The following is a 15,601-nucleotide window of genomic DNA, read 5'->3' on the forward strand; positions in this document are numbered from 1 at the left end:
AGGTAGTCCCTGGCCTCCATGTGGTTTTAGTATTGTTTGGTTTGGATTTTTTATTTTTTTATTTTTTTTTGTTTTTGTGTGTGTAGAATTTGAAAGATTCGTCTTGCAAATTTGAGGAATTGCGTCTCTGTTGGGGTAGAGTTGCACATTTAGAAGATTTGTCTTGCAAATTTGCCGATCTTGATACATAATCAATAACTAGTATTATCACCTTTGCGACTATATATCAATGAAGCTCCGTCGAGAATGATGTAAAGACATCTAAAATTATTCAGGAGCAGTTTTAGAAACGATGCATTAGTTTAAAGGTGTTTAATACTAGTATTAAGAATTTATCTAATAAGGGATTATTGTAAGTGTTGGATGACTATTATTATTTAATGAAATCACCCCTCTCTATTCCATTTAAAAAAAAAAAAAAAAAAAAAAAACCATATATATTCAAAAACCTGCCTTTGTCAAAAACATAAAAAAACAAACATAGCTTTAGGTCCTATCTTTTTTGTTAGGGCAATAAATTATTAATTTTCTAATAGATAAGGTTGTAAAAAAAAAAAACCATTCAATACAGTTCCTAATTCAATAATTCTAATCAACCAAGTTTTTAAAAGTGTATGACAAAATTATGTGTCAATTAGTGTAATTAATGTAGGTACCATACTTATTATTTTCATTTTTAGCTTCTTATTGACTTATTTACACTTGACCTTTAGGATGTATACATCAGTTTTTCTCTTTCTAATGAGTGGTTTCCCTAAATAATGCTCCAACTATTACCAATTCCATAAATACAGCTAAACTTTTACAATTTCTCAATCTACCGCCCACGTCACCATTTAAGTATAAAACTATTTTTTTTTTAATAATCTAACACAAAGCCGCCACTTGAGTTAGCGGATTTTAATTGGGGGAAAACCGCCAACTCAAGTGGCGGTTTCCATTTCATGTAAAAACAAAAAAAAAATTCAGATGAAATGGATTCAATCTTCTCTCAAGAAATTCTACAATAATCAAGGATGAATTCAGATGAAAAATAGAATAGAAACAAGGCAAAATTAATTATACTTCTCCAAATTAAACAAAATAAATAAATAAATAAATAAATAAAATCTTATCTGGTTGGTGAGAAAAAATCAAGAGTAATCTGATTTTAGAGAGAGAAGGGGAAGAACATAACAGTATATACTTCGTATAATTCGTATAAAATGATGAAAATAATTAGGATTGAGTTAGAGAATTGCAAGATAATTCCACAACCTACCCAGAATAAATTGAATTTTTTTTTTTACAACAAAAAAAAAAGAAAAAAAATTCTCAAAATTAATTGAAAAATCCCCTAATTTGAAGATGCTAGGCAATTGAGAATGAAAATTTGAAGAATGTATGAGAGATGTTTGAGATCTGAAATTTGAGTGGGTAGAATGGATGATGGGCAATGGAGAATTGGGGACTTTGTTTTTATCTGAAAAAGTGAGTTGAGAATGAGAGCAGCGAGATGAGGTTGAAATTTTAATAGTGAGTGGAAACCGCTACTTGAAGTAGCGGTTTTTCTATATAAACCGCCATCTGAGATAGCGTTGTATCAAAAAATTGAAAAAAAAAAATTTGATTCATTAAACGGTTGACATGGACAGTATATTGAGAATTATTTAAAAAGTAGATGTATATATGAAATTGCATATCTTCTCAACAATACTTAGGGAAAGCACTCCTTTCTAATTTATTTTTCCACAGGCTTATGTTTGATTTGAACAATTTACTTTCTTTTATGTAAAAGCAATTTGAACAATTTTTAATGAACTCCAATCGATGCTTAATTTAAGGCTAATTAAACAACCGCATACTATACACCCAAGAGAAAATGTAGATCTCATAAAGTCGTTATCGTAGTATATTTTATACAATCCCATGTATCTTAATCTCTCCACTACTTTGTATTAATTACAAGAAGCTAGAACAACTTCCGTCTTCTACTCTTACAAACGAAATAATTATACAAAATGGATAACAATCATTTCGCGAATCATGCTACTAAACTGATACTAGCATTACCATTAGCCATTCTACTGATTGGTGTGTCGTCTAAGGCACTTCCAAGGCAATTATTTGCAACAACTCGACATGATCAAACTCTAAACTCGTCTTCTTCTCCGTGTAACTTTCCGGCTGTATTCAATTTCGGCGACTCAAACTCCGATACTGGTGGTTGGTCTGCCACATTTGGGCAGGCCGAACCTCCTCATGGTGAGACTTTCTTCCATGCTCCTGCTGGGAGGTACTCTGATGGACGTCTCTTAATTGACTTTATAGGTACGTTTCTAGTCTTTCGAGTCATGTTCACATTCATGACTAGTAGTAGTACAACTAGTAGATCGAAACTACTCCAAAAATATATTTATTTTTTCGAGTCCTAAAACGTTGAGAATTTTAATTACGTAATCCAAGTCAATTCAATTAAGTTTTTTTTTTTTAGTATATCAACTAAGCAAATTGACATCTACAGTATAATGTATATGAACAAATTAATGTCGCTCATTTTATAATGTGACAAAATTGATGCAGCGGAAGGTGTAGGAATCCCTTACCTAAACGCGTACCTGGATTCAATGGGATCTAACTTTAGCCATGGAGCCAACTTTGCTACGGCAGCGGCCACCATTAGACCTCAGAATAGCACTTCTTTGAGCCCATTCTCGTTGAATGTCCAAGTTTATCAATTTCATGATTTCCGACAGCGGTTGCCGATTATCCGTAATAGAGGTACATAATTATATTAATAATGTAATGTTTTTTTATATTACTTGTTGTTCCATTAAATTTGGGCGTGCATGTGTTTTTCTTACATTTACATTAATGCTTTATAATTCTACGATATTTCCCCTATTGATCAAATTATGAACTTGTTGTATGTTTATTTGGTTATTTTATTTTTTGAGTAAATCTCGAAAGTAGGAATAATTCATGAACTTAGAGCAATACTAATGGTAAAGAGTATAATTTTACAATAACTCACGAATGTGGTACATTTAGTTGTTGGATATACAAATGCATAATGTGTACCCAAATTTGCCAAAAGTATTACAAGTAATTTCTAACAGAGCAAGTATATCATATTGTACTCATATTTATTTTTTCTCGTTATAACATGTGGTCAGGAGATGTTTTCAAGAGCTTAATGCCGAAGGCAGAGTACTTCTCTGAAGCTCTTTACACATTCGACATTGGCCAAAATGATTTGACGTCAGTCTACTTTCCTGATATGTCAATCGATCGAGTTAAAGAAAAAATCCCTGACATTTTGTATCAATTCAAAGCATATATCAAGGTACGCAAAAATTATTCATCTTCAACTAATCAAGTTAACAATAGCCTAGCTACATTAAATCTCCAAAATCACCATTGATTAGACTCGATTTGTATCTCTATAGGTTTTCATATTCAATCAAGCATTGTCTTATCAACCTTTTTTTTTTTTTTTTTTTTTTTTTTGACGAAATTGTCTTATATTGGGTCGAATTATTGAATTTAGGTCATGCAAAAAATTTTGTGTTGGTAAGAATAATCGGGTCGATTTTTGACAATTCCACTATTCTAGATTGTGATTTTAACTTATCACTATGATACAGGAGGTATATATCCGAGAAGGTAGGTACTTTTGGATACATAATACGGGTCCACTTGGATGTCTAACGTATATGCTAAATGGTCAAACACTGAATGCCACTGAAATGGACCAAACTGGATGTGCTATTTCATTAAACGAAGTGGCCCAAGAATTTAACTCTGGGCTTAAGAAAATTGTGGCCCAACTCAGAGAAGAAATGCCATTAGCAGCCATCACGTATGTGGACATCTACTCCATCAAGTATGACCTCATTAGCCATGCTAAAAAATTTGGTACGCTTATTACTCTCTTATCCATCAAGTATGACCTCATTAGAAATGCCATCAAGTATTCGTCTTATTTGAAATTGTTTGGTATTTGTATGAGAAAATCAAGTATACGATGTTACTCCCTTTGTTTTCTTTAAAATTCTAATGTTTCTGCTTGATTATTAATCCATTTTTTTCCTTCTTTGTTTAATGTAATAAAATATTTGTGATTCTCATTCTCTTACAAAAGAAATTACGCGTTTAACGTTATTTTTTATATTGTTCATACATGTAGGTTTCGAAAATCCATTTTTGGCTTGTTGTGGACATGGAGGAAAGAATAACTATGACATGCAAAAACGTTGTGGAGCAAAGATTTTGGAAAATGGTAAAGAAGTTTTGGTTGGATCTTGCAAAGATCCCTTGGTGAGGATTAGTTGGGATGGAGCTCATTACACAGAGGCGGCCAACAAATGGGTTTTCGACCGTATGGTTAATGGATCATATTCGGATCCTCCTATTTCATTGAAAATGGCATGTTACAAGCAGTAGTGATGTGTTAATTTGATAAGTTTTGCCCTTCTATATATATATAACGTTTCCACCAAGCATAATGTGTAAAATTGGATGGAGCATAATGTAGTTTATGGCTTTTGATTCTTGTCTAATCATAGGGTCATCATCACCTTTAGTACGCATTATCCATTGATACAAATGCGTTCAAGCAAGGTTGCAACGAGTGTCCACTTTTCAGGGTTGTTTAAATTCCTCTATTCTCTTAGTCATTTTCTCTGTCTAATAATAAACTTTTCTTATTTTGTATTAAAGGGATCACTTAAAAATAAGTTATACATTAGAAATAGAAATAATTAACTCTCTCTAAAATGTGGCTTCCCTTTTTTCTATACGTTTATATTTTTGTTTTAGAGGTGAACTTATTGCATAAACTAATAGCTCATAAAAAATACCCAAAAAAAAAACCAATTAAACTAGAAAAACTCGATCTAGCTATTATTACTATGAAGTATTTAATTAAGATCTTGACAAGTTTCAAAAAAACAAAAAAAATAAAATAAAATAAAATAAATAAATAAATAAAATTAAGTTCTTGATAACTTGTAAGTATTGCAATCTGAGTCAACCCATATAGGCACACATTATCAAAACTACCAAAAAAATCCAAATTTTATAGCATAAAAGGACAGTTTTTGCTTCCCGTATACGACTACCAAGAAGCTAAGCTAGTATTAAAAACAATATCCTTCCGATGTATAAAATAGATATTTTAGAGACAATGACAACATTAAAAAATAAGAAAATTATAACTAGTGTACCATAAACTATTGTTTGGTATTGAGTTAATTATACTACATATATACTCAGTTTTTAACTACTTAATTCTATTAATGCTAAGGTCAAGTCACTTATTCTATCTTATCAAATAAATTCAAGCTAAGCGGCACTAGAATATATTCATATAAACTTGGGCATAATCATACAAGTATTATGGTGCACAATTATTTTGCAATGCATGGCTCTAAATCAGTGCAAGCATTATTATTGGCCATTGTAGTAATTGGCGTGTCTATGATGCATCCATGTAAAAGTTTGAGTACTAGTAGTACTTCACCATCCTTATGTGAGTTCCCGGCCATCTTCAACTTTGGAGACTCAAACTCCGACACTGGAGGCAGGTCGGCCGCGTTTGGCCAGATAGGACCACCTCATGGTCAGACCTTCTTCCATGCCCCTGCCGGAAGATACTCCGATGGACGTCACATTATTGATTTTATAGGTACGTGTAAATTTTGTTTAATTTTTAATGTCAACTCTCCACTCTAGCACACTAATTTTTTTGGTTAATTTCTTTCAAACTTTTTTTGTCTTAGCTAGGTTTGTTGTAGAAGTTTATTATATACGTGAGAACTTATTAGTTACTACAAATACTTATAACATATTCTAATCCATAGTAATTGGTGATGCAGCTAAAAGCTTTGGACTTCCATATCTCAACGGGTTCCTTGATTCAGTTGGATCCAACTTTAGCCATGGAGCCAACTTTGCTACGGCAGGGTCTACTATTAGACCTCAGACCACCATTTATTATAGCCCATTTTCTCTTAAAATTCAGTCTAATCAATTTTATGATTTCCATCAACGCTCTCAGATCTTTCGTGATAAAGGTACTTGAATTACTTTTTATTTTTCCCATTCTAAACATTCATTTTTTTTATGTAGTCTTGTTATAACAACAGTTAAGGGCGGAATTTTGGGAATTACCTCAGCTTAGTGGCCTTACAAGGGCTTCGAGGTCTAATTCATCATCTTTTTCTTTTCTTGAGCTCAGAAGATATTTTCAAGAAATTATTGCCGAAGGCAGAGTATTTCTCGGAAGCTCTTTACACATTCGATATTGGCCAAAATGATTTGGTGGCTAGTTATTTTCCAAATATGTCAATTGATCAAGTCAAGGAAACCATACCCGACATGTTGGATCAATTCAAGACATATGCCAAGGTACATAACCTACCACTTTCATCTTCTATAGTATAAACACATGTAATATCTAATTTAAAATTTACTTGGCACAACTAATTACGAATTAGAATTCAGCTCATTAATTTCTTTCAAACACTTGATGTTATGTAATGTAACCGTTGTATAGGATACTTTCCGAGTTTTACTACATTCTTAATTATGCAGTCCATATACAAGCAAGGAGCAAGGTACTTTTGGATACACAATACGGGCCCACTAGGATGCCTACCGTATGTGCTGGATGGCCTCCCACTTACCACCCAAATGGACCCAACTGGATGTGCAATCCCTATTAATGAATTGGCCCAATACTTTAACTTTGGGCTTAAGAAAGCTGTGGCCCAACTCAGAGAAGACATGCCATTAGCCTCAATCACATACGTTGATGTCTACTCAATTAAGTATGACCTCATTAGCAATGCTAACAAATATGGTACGTCTTAATACAAATGTTCAGTAGTTTTCTCGTTCTTATTCTTGTTCGAAATTTCGTCGTGAGAAAAATATAACTAATTGGTGTTTTTGGTCTTACATTATGTAGGTTTTATATATCCATTAAAAGCATGTTGTGGACAAGGAGGAAAATATAACTATGACTCACATAAAGGTTGTGGAGCAAGGTTTATGGATCATGGTAAAGAAATTTTAGTTGGAGCTTGCAACAATCCACTAGTCAAGATCAATTGGGATGGAGCTCACTACACCGATGCGGCTAACAAATGGGTCTTTGATCGTTTAGCTGATGGATTATATTCGGATCCGCCTATTTCATTGAAAAGGGCCTGCTACAAGTACTAACGGATCATATTTGGGTTTGTTATAAAAGTATAATAACTTCATACTAGGTACATTTGGTTCATCAACGTAATAAATAGAACCTTCAGGTTAGAGTGTTGATATGAAAAACAAAGTTACTTCATACGGAGTAATAATTTGTCACGTAATACACATGCATACACGTAATACTCATAGTAGGTCATTGGTGAATGACACTATATTAATATCAAGCACCAAGTTAATTGAAAGACCTAAGAACAAATTTCGAATAATTATTTAATTAGAGTTTGCATACTAAGCCAATTTAATACGTGATCGGGTTGACAATCATGAAAGAGTACACATTTGTAAAAATGTAACCAAAGCTAATGACAAGCATTTTTCAAGGAAATAGGAGGATCCGAATAAGAACCGTCGACAATCCGATCAAAGATCCATTTGTTAGCTGCTTCAGTGTAATGGACACCGTCCCAGTTGATAGATACAGAAGGATCTTTACACGCTTTTCCTACTAAAATCTGTTTGCCCTTGACAGTTATCTTCCCTCCACAACCAATGTGCTCGTTATAATTGTACTTTCCTCCGTGACCACAACAAGCCCTTAGTGGATGCTCAAAACCTTAACAAAAAGATCAAATAAGAATGAAAAAAAAAAAATTAAATTCACGTTTCTAAAATGTGGGGGTACCTTGATGGTCCTTTGCTGTTTAAAACGCATGCTTAGAGTTATTGATTACCACATAATATGGGCACATTTAAAAAGTAGTGAAGGATAGAGCCCCACACGTCCCTTTGCTTATAACAAATGCATACTATTTGTAATTATTCCTTCATATATACCACATGTCACTCGCTACTTGGTAACATGTTATATGATAAATATGATTCGATACAAGTTTGAACTGTAATATCTACGTTGTACATGATCGTTTAAAAACCAAAACAATGAATAAGTGACAAAGATCGATTTTCCTAATAGATATTCCATGAACATTAATATGTGAGATGTAATCATAAAATGAAAAAAAATTAAGCCAAACTCTATTGTTACAGCCGCAACCAATTTAACATAGCTATATCGATCTTGTCAAACCTAGCTTCCATCGTAACTAAAATATGATGTTTGATACTCAACCTCTACAATTATACACACTTCCAACTCACCAGTGACAATTACTAGATTCACCGTTGTCTTCTGCCATAACTCATTACACCATCATAACTACGATGAGCTCATAGTTACATAAAAAAGTTGTACATCTATCACATGATCATAATTTTTTCTTTTCCAAATTTTACTGAATTTAGAACTAGAAGGTGAATGTAGATCACCTAAGAAGTGCATCAACCATCAATATATCATAATCATAGATTATTTAATTTGTAAAAGAGTAGAAACCTTACCATATTTAGTAGCATGGCTAATGAGGTCGTACTTGACAGAATAAACATCAACATAAGTTAAGGTCGCATGGGCTAACTTTTGTCTTAGGTGGACCACCACTTCCTTTAACTTTCGGTTGAAATATTGGGCCACTTCGTTTTGTGGGCTGGCACATCCTACTTTGTCCACTTGGCCTGCGGTGATTGGCACTCGGTCCATTACGTATGGTAGGCATCCTACTGGTCCTGTATTGTGTATCCAAAAATACCTACCTCCTCGATCGTATATGTCCTAAACAACCACATTAAATTGGAAAAATACATCATCATTCGTAATTTCTGATTCCAAAATTGATGTAACGAGATTCAATTTTAGATCGTGGACGCTAAACTTCAATCTAAAGTATACATAAATTAAAGTGATTGACATTCGCATGTATATACAAGTACATACATATATTTTGGGTAAATTCTTTGAGCTAACCAATTTTTAGTGCAGTTGAATGCATGCATGACAACCAACTGATTTCAAGTAGTTTTTGAAGCGAAAAAGAGATTCATCTATTTTTAGGACCCCCAAAACCCATGAATTCATGATAAAAGCCGAAATTTAAAAGTAAAGTAAGAGAAATTAAATACACATAATAACTTATTCTCATCATATTATTAATTTGCATTCCCATTCTAAAAGTTCATGGTCCGAATAATGATAAATGCATGACACATATAGGGCGATGAATATACATCAATATAGGGGGAAAAAAAGAGCATAATTTCCTTACCTTAATAACAGTCGTAAATTGACCTAACACGTCTGGAATGTTTGCTTTAACTTCGTCAGTTGACATGTTTAGGAAAAATCCAGCCGTTAAATCATTTTGACCAATATCAAAAGTATACAAAGCCTTAGAGAAATATTCTCCTTTTGGTAGCAATTCCTTGAAGACATGTCCTGTTATATTTTATGGATCATTACATAATGTACCTTATCCAAATAAGAAAGGAGAAAGGAACAAAAACTGACCTTTGTTGCGAATAATTTGGGAACGTCGATGAAAGTCACTGAATTCGTAAAATTGAACGTTCAGAGAGATAGGGCTAAACCCACTCTGACGAAGGGTTGTGTTTTGAGGTCGAATGGTCGACCCAGCCGTAGCAAAATTGGCCCCATGGCTGAAGTTCGATCCCACAGCATCTAGGAAGGCACTCAGATAAGGAAGTCCCAAGCTTTGTGCTTTTACCAAAAAAAAAAGGTATTTAAAAAAATCAGCTTAAGTGTGTACCAGTGTTTCATATGCTTTTTATAAGATGATTAATTGGGGGAGTTTGGTTCATATAGTGGTATAGGTTTGGAATCAGGAATGGGGTTAAGGTAGTATCGAGTTGGAATTAATTAATACCATGTGTTTGGTTCAATTTTAGAATGGAATCTTTCACTATTCCCTCCTTTTATTTGATACCTAAGGGAATGGAATAGGTCAAACCCAACTCCCTCCCAAGGTTTCTATACCCCATACCTCATGAGTTTGAGGTATGAGTTTAAAATTCATACTATTGACAACCAAACAGATGATATGGGTTTTAGTCATACTAAACTTATATCTCATACCTATATTCTGCAAACTAAACACCTTAGAATTTACAAACCATAGAAGTACATAGATATCATTATTATGATAAGGAAATTAAGTGAATTGAAGGACTTTAATTGATCGGAATGAATCTCTTATTGGTCAACACAGACACAAGTTTGACACTAATTAAATGCAGTCAATGAGGTCATAATGTGAAACTCAAACTATATATATTAACAACAACTACATCTAATTGACATATATATCGCGTATATGTGTTCTTGCGATCGATGTCTTTACATGTAAGTGTGGTAACGAATCCTGAACAACTAAGTGACTATGCATGCGATATTTGCCTAATTATGCAAATACAATGTTAATATAAGAAGCAAAACAATGAAGTCTTATAGTTTTAGAATGTAACGTTCATAAGATGGATTTTATCAGGATTCCTGTTGATTTAAGCTTGCACATAATGACAATTGACAAACAACAATAATAGGCCATACCCTCGTGCATACATATCTTTTAACCAGTTTTATTATCTTATGCTTCGAATTTCTAAAAGTTAGATGGACCTAACGATACAAACAAATTATGAATATATCATAATCTTTTAGTTATTCTTTGAGGACAAAATAAAAGCCATGCTTAGTAATAAAGTACAATGATTTTTTAGATTGGTCTTGATCTTCCAAGATGCAATAATGAGTGTACGTACAACGCAAAAAATATTTTGGATATATAGGAATCAATCTTTAAAATATGTACGGAATAAGGAAAATAATGTACACGATCTTTGCTTACAGTTGCATATATGAAGTTAGAAATGTATATATTAAGTTAAATAAAACATTACTAATTATTTTTTTTTTTTTTTTTTTTTTTGAAACAAAACACTAATTAGTTATATCAATTGACATATGATTTTGTCATATATTTGTGCCAGTTTAAAAAAAAAGCATGCACTAAATGCGTAAGGGATAAATATATCATTAACCTAATGACAATCAAATAATGGTAAGTTTTTTATGCTATAATGGGATTTAAAAAGGAAGGATATATTCCAAATAAGGACACAAATGAAAGGTGAAAATGATTTTGATAATGATAAGAGTTGCAATAACAAAGAAAAACATTACCAATGAAATCAATGACAAGGCGGCCGTCGCAGTATCTCCCCGCAGGTGAGTGGAAAAAGGTCTCGCCGTGAGGCGGTCCTGCCTGGCCAAACGCCGCGGACAAGCCACCGGTGTCCGAGTTCGAGTCTCCGAAGTTAAATATTGCTGGAAACATGCATTCACCTTGGTTTTCCATTGCACAATTTGCTAGCACGACTAGAGTTGATGCCAATACTAGGGATGTTACAACTTTTAGGTTGCCACACTCCATTTCTACGAGGAAAGAATGAGAGGATAGAGAGAAAATGTGTGTGTGTTTTGTTTAGTTTGTGGTGTGAGAAATTGCATAAATATAAGAAGGGGCCAAAGGAGGGAACTAAAATGTACAAATGGGACCAAGACGGAAATGGTTCAAGGAATGTTATTATATTGCATTGACTTGTGTACTTCGACCGACAATTAATATTACTTCCTCTGTTTTTTTAATCCTAACATAACTATTAATGGAGATTTGCGCATCAAATTGGCTAAATTTGGAAGTAATAGTCATCATGCTTATCAATTAAAATGTGAATTAAAAATAGTATGTACTCCAAATTGGGTGTAATTTATCTAACTTTTGAATTCCCTATGTATCATTATCGACTAATTATTAGTCTGATCCTTAAATAAAAGTTCCTAATATTGGAACTTTAAAAAAATGTTTTTATAACTAGATTCGATTTCCAAGGCTAGTTATTTTTTTATTTTTTTAATCTCAATTGTGCATAAGATTAAGGAAAATGCTATACATAGCACTTAGGGTTACATATAAGTATTAAATTTACACTAAAAAATCGTATAAATTTAGGAAATCATAAAAATATAAATACTAATTACACTAATTTATCTTTATGAAAATTAAAGAAGGTTTGTTGTATCTACAGTCATCATATATTTAAGAGAATATGGCCTGTCCTACTCATTTTGACTAAAAATAGTGACATAGATCACGTAAGCTCTTAGCTATGCAAAAACCCTGGCTGCGCTGCCTTGTATTTATTCCAAAAAAAATGACCAAATATATAAAGACTGGCATCAGATTAAGTTGCTTTCATATCTTACAATATCATTAAACAAAATATATGTACTAAAAATGGCAAGTTTAGTAGAAGCTGAGCAGAAGCCAAAGAAGATTCAGCTGTACTCATGGTGGAAGAGCTCAAGCTCGGCGAGGGTTCGAATCGCTCTCCACTTAAAAGGGCTTGAATATGAGTACAAGGAGGTGAATGTACTCAAAGGAGATCAATTTAAACCTGAGTTTATAAAGATGAGTCCTCGAAGTTTTGTGCCTGTTTTAGTTGATGGTGATGTAGTCATCTTTGAGTCCTCTGCTATTATAATGTATTTGGAAGAGAAGTATCCTCAACCCTCTTTGTTGCCATCCAAAGATGATCTTCCGAAAAGAGCTCTCAATTATCAGGTTAATCATTTTCTTTTTTCCGTTTTCTCAATTTATACTCCCTCTCTTTTTTTTATATACTTGCAACACTCTGACTTTTACACTATTTATATGTTCCACTTTGACTAACTTTGATGATTCTTATTGATTTATTGTCATGTGGGATCAAATGAAATTATTTTTACTGAACTGAAATTATTTTTACTGAATATTATTTTTGTAAGATGAAGTGAACAGGACCTTACACTTTGGGTTTGAATGGAAATCAATAAGCAGGTTGCGAATTTGGTAGCCTCAAGTATACAACCGTTTATAAATATACAAGTGCAAAAATACATTGAAGACAGGCTTGGGTCCGACGAGAAGAAGGCTTGGGCTAAACATCATTTTAAGATTGGATTTGCAGCCTTGGAGAAAATACTAGAAGAGCATGCTGGAAGATATGCAACTGGTGATGAAGTTGCACTTGCAGATCTGTATTTGGCACCGGAAATAGATGGTGCAATCAAGTGGTTCGACGTTGATCTGAACGAGTTTCCATTGTTGTAGAGGCTGAATGATTCTTACTATCAGCTAAGCACGTTTCGAGATGCTATTATTCAAGCACAGCCTGATGCTCTTGATGATAATGAATAAATATGATACTATTAGTCTATTATTAGTTAAGAAAATATTAAGTTACCTCTGTCATCAGCTAAATGGTTTAAATAAGAAGTCGATCAATGTAGCAAAATAAAGAGTTGTAATAATAAGAAGAAAATAACACTACGTTTGAAGTTTTCACCCACATAACAAAGTTGTGGTAAAATGGCACCTACCAAGGCTTCCAACGTTTGAAATTACGATTATTACAGTGCATAAAATCATAACTTTGAACATATATATTATTAATTTGTAAAAAGTATAAAAGTTAATATTATATGGAAAAAAATATTGAGATTAATGCAACATGTTACATAATAATATCTAATAATAAAACAGATCAATTATACCTCGTGTACGTATGGTCAAATCCAATACAAAAGCTCAAAAAGTCATAAGTCATTATCTTACAAATTTTACAATTAAAACAACGGACAGTTTTGCAATAGCTACAATAAAATTGTAGCCACTATAAAAACGAAATCTACACCCTTAATTATCATTACGTAAATTAGGACCATTGATTTAAGTTGACCATAAAAATACCCAAGAAATTCTTTTAACTGTTTTTCCATAATATCCTCTACACAGTAAACTACTCCATTGATGTTTTTTCTGCAAAGTATGAATAACAAAACGATCCGCTTAACATGAAATCGATCAATTAGTGCAAGAATGACCACAGAGAGTTATGGAGAGCAATAATTAAATTCTTACGGACTGTGTAATTAATTATCCTATCCAATTATTTATAGTTCGTATATCTAAAGTATAAAATTTTATTCCTTTTTTCAAGTTTAGTTGGCAGTTTTCCATTGATTTGCTTGGTTATACATTAATCCTATCCATGTTAATTGTTCCTCCATATCAATTTAATGGAGATTTTAGGTTGAAGCTAAATTGAATACTTGGAAGTTGGAACTGCATCAATGGCAGCAACAAGCAGTTATTTTTTTTTTTTTTTTTTTTTTTTTTTTTGGTAAAAAATAAAGTAGTTAAAAAATTAAATTATAATTTAGAACAAGATTAATCATTAATATTTAAACGGTTAAGGTTGAAAGTAGATTCAATGGCTACATTTTAATGTGGCCATTGAAAAGTCTTTCACGAAGAGTTTCTAATGATAACTTGAAAAAACAAACAAAAATGTCAACATACAAATTATATTGGAAAGACGAAGTTACCGAGCAGTAATATTGACTTCATGGCCCAATGGACAAGGCGCTGGTCTACGAAACCAGAGATTCTGGGTTCGATCCCCAGTGGAGTCGCAAATCTTTAGTTTGAAGATTTTTTTTTTGTGCTGAAGAATTAATGGAGGTGGGACATGGAGCTAAGAGCCCATTAAACCTACTCCATTTCCCATTAAACGAATAAACGGTACGTTATTATATCTTTAATTACTTATTGATATTGATAAAGACTATAAAAAGTTGAAATTTGTATATATACTTTGATACTAATCTAACAACGATTCAAATAATGGATGAAGAATTAGATTTAAAACCTATACAAAATTTGTGTAAATTAGTACAAGTACTTTACGTTTCCCCCTCCAAAAAAGTTCTTATTTCAAAAGGTTATTTCTCATTTAAATGATATCTATGATCTATTACAAAATTAGGTAACTCTTTTAACTAGAATTTACCTTAATTATTCTCCTCGTTGACATCATGAATCGTGAAATCAGAAGACAATCATTTGTTCAATCATCGTGTTTTCAATTAAAAGATAGATTTATATAAAGATTGTTACCTAAGTTCAAGTTACGTAACATAGCTTAAATAAGTTTAAATAAACTCAGATAAATTAGAAAAAGTTTAGTAAGTGAAATAAGTTTTCATAAGTTTAATCCTTGAATAACTTCAAATTGGTTCAACAATTAATATAAGTTTTTATAAAGCTAATTCATAGCTAAAATAAGTTTTAATAAACTCAAATAAAAAAAAAAAAGAAATCAGGTTAAAAGAACACATTTTTATAAGGATTAACTTCTTTTGAATTGATCGACATATCTTCTACTTAGTGTAATTGTTTAAAAAGCTAAGCACACAAATTGAAGGAGAATAAGATTAAAAATTAAAATTTATGGATAACAAGACAAAACGTGAAGAGTATATGTAGAATTTGCTGAGAGTTAAAATAAAAAGGCACTATTTCAGACTCCATGGCCCAATGGATAAGGCGCTGGTCTACGAAACCAGAGATTCTGGGTTCGATCCCCAGTGGAGTCGTTTTTTATATACTCTTTT

The 15,601-nt window shown here is 32.5% G+C and overlaps 4 protein-coding genes and 2 non-coding genes across 6 annotated transcripts; 5 read left to right on the top strand and 1 right to left on the bottom strand.

Annotated features, from left to right (window-relative positions):
• The first annotated feature begins 1,772 nt into the window (after window positions 1-1,772).
• LOC110709579 (GDSL esterase/lipase At3g26430-like) lies at window positions 1,773-4,437 on the top strand. Its single transcript, XM_021887796.1, has 5 exons — window positions 1,773-2,310; window positions 2,563-2,760; window positions 3,156-3,325; window positions 3,627-3,897; window positions 4,169-4,437. Exons 1-5 carry the CDS (start codon window positions 2,001-2,003, stop codon window positions 4,423-4,425), a joined length of 1,206 nt encoding a protein of 401 aa, XP_021743488.1. The 5' UTR covers window positions 1,773-2,000; the 3' UTR covers window positions 4,426-4,437.
• A 928-nt stretch (window positions 4,438-5,365) lies between these two features.
• LOC110709565 (GDSL esterase/lipase At3g26430-like) lies at window positions 5,366-7,317 on the top strand. Its single transcript, XM_021887783.1, has 5 exons — window positions 5,366-5,668; window positions 5,859-6,056; window positions 6,221-6,390; window positions 6,577-6,844; window positions 6,953-7,317. Exons 1-5 carry the CDS (start codon window positions 5,380-5,382, stop codon window positions 7,207-7,209), a joined length of 1,182 nt encoding a protein of 393 aa, XP_021743475.1. The 5' UTR covers window positions 5,366-5,379; the 3' UTR covers window positions 7,210-7,317.
• Window positions 7,318-7,323: 6 nt separating this feature from the next.
• LOC110709571 (GDSL esterase/lipase At3g26430-like) lies at window positions 7,324-11,645 on the bottom strand. Its single transcript, XM_021887790.1, has 5 exons — window positions 11,288-11,645; window positions 9,596-9,805; window positions 9,354-9,523; window positions 8,593-8,863; window positions 7,324-7,807 (listed from the first exon to the last, which is right to left on the bottom strand). Exons 1-5 carry the CDS (start codon window positions 11,535-11,537, stop codon window positions 7,554-7,556), a joined length of 1,155 nt encoding a protein of 384 aa, XP_021743482.1. The 5' UTR covers window positions 11,538-11,645; the 3' UTR covers window positions 7,324-7,553.
• Window positions 11,646-12,350: 705 nt separating this feature from the next.
• LOC110707140 (glutathione S-transferase 2-like) lies at window positions 12,351-13,494 on the top strand. Its single transcript, XM_021885153.1, has 2 exons — window positions 12,351-12,728; window positions 12,984-13,494. Exons 1-2 carry the CDS (start codon window positions 12,402-12,404, stop codon window positions 13,254-13,256), a joined length of 600 nt encoding a protein of 199 aa, XP_021740845.1. The 5' UTR covers window positions 12,351-12,401; the 3' UTR covers window positions 13,257-13,494.
• Window positions 13,495-14,547: 1,053 nt separating this feature from the next.
• On the top strand, window positions 14,548-14,620 carry TRNAR-ACG. The gene has a single exon. It is a non-coding gene; the product is annotated as a tRNA-Arg (tRNA).
• Window positions 14,621-15,510: 890 nt separating this feature from the next.
• Window positions 15,511-15,583, top strand: TRNAR-ACG. Its single transcript has one exon. It is a non-coding gene; the product is annotated as a tRNA-Arg (tRNA).
• Window positions 15,584-15,601: the final 18 nt, after the last annotated feature.

Source organism: Chenopodium quinoa, unplaced genomic scaffold (genome assembly GCF_001683475.1).
Source record: "Chenopodium quinoa cultivar QQ74 unplaced genomic scaffold, ASM168347v1, whole genome shotgun sequence".
Lineage (NCBI taxonomy): Eukaryota > Viridiplantae > Streptophyta > Magnoliopsida > Caryophyllales > Amaranthaceae > Chenopodium > Chenopodium quinoa.

Bases quoted from the DNA above. Each gene is read 5' to 3' on its own strand.
- LOC110709579 (XM_021887796.1), top strand. From the start codon at position 2,001: ATGGATAACAATCATTTCGCGAATCATGCTACTAAACTGATACTAGCA. The intron at 2,761-3,155 runs GTACATAATTAT...ACATGTGGTCAG, and splicing joins GCCGATTATCCGTAATAGAG to GAGATGTTTTCAAGAGCTTA. The intron at 3,898-4,168 runs GTACGCTTATTA...TCATACATGTAG, and splicing joins TAGCCATGCTAAAAAATTTG to GTTTCGAAAATCCATTTTTG.
- LOC110709571 (XM_021887790.1), bottom strand. From the start codon at position 11,537: ATGGAGTGTGGCAACCTAAAAGTTGTAACATCCCTAGTATTGGCATCA. The intron at 8,864-9,353 runs GTAAGGAAATTA...GTGGTTGTTTAG, and splicing joins AATTTACGACTGTTATTAAG to GACATATACGATCGAGGAGG. The intron at 7,808-8,592 runs GTAAGGTTTCTA...CTTTTTGTTAAG, and splicing joins TAGCCATGCTACTAAATATG to GTTTTGAGCATCCACTAAGG.
- LOC110709565 (XM_021887783.1), top strand. From the start codon at position 5,380: ATGGTGCACAATTATTTTGCAATGCATGGCTCTAAATCAGTGCAAGCA. The intron at 5,669-5,858 runs GTACGTGTAAAT...TTGGTGATGCAG, and splicing joins TCACATTATTGATTTTATAG to CTAAAAGCTTTGGACTTCCA. The intron at 6,057-6,220 runs GTACTTGAATTA...TCTTGAGCTCAG, and splicing joins TCAGATCTTTCGTGATAAAG to AAGATATTTTCAAGAAATTA.
- LOC110707140 (XM_021885153.1), top strand. From the start codon at position 12,402: ATGGCAAGTTTAGTAGAAGCTGAGCAGAAGCCAAAGAAGATTCAGCTG. The intron at 12,729-12,983 runs GTTAATCATTTT...ATCAATAAGCAG, and splicing joins AAAGAGCTCTCAATTATCAG to GTTGCGAATTTGGTAGCCTC.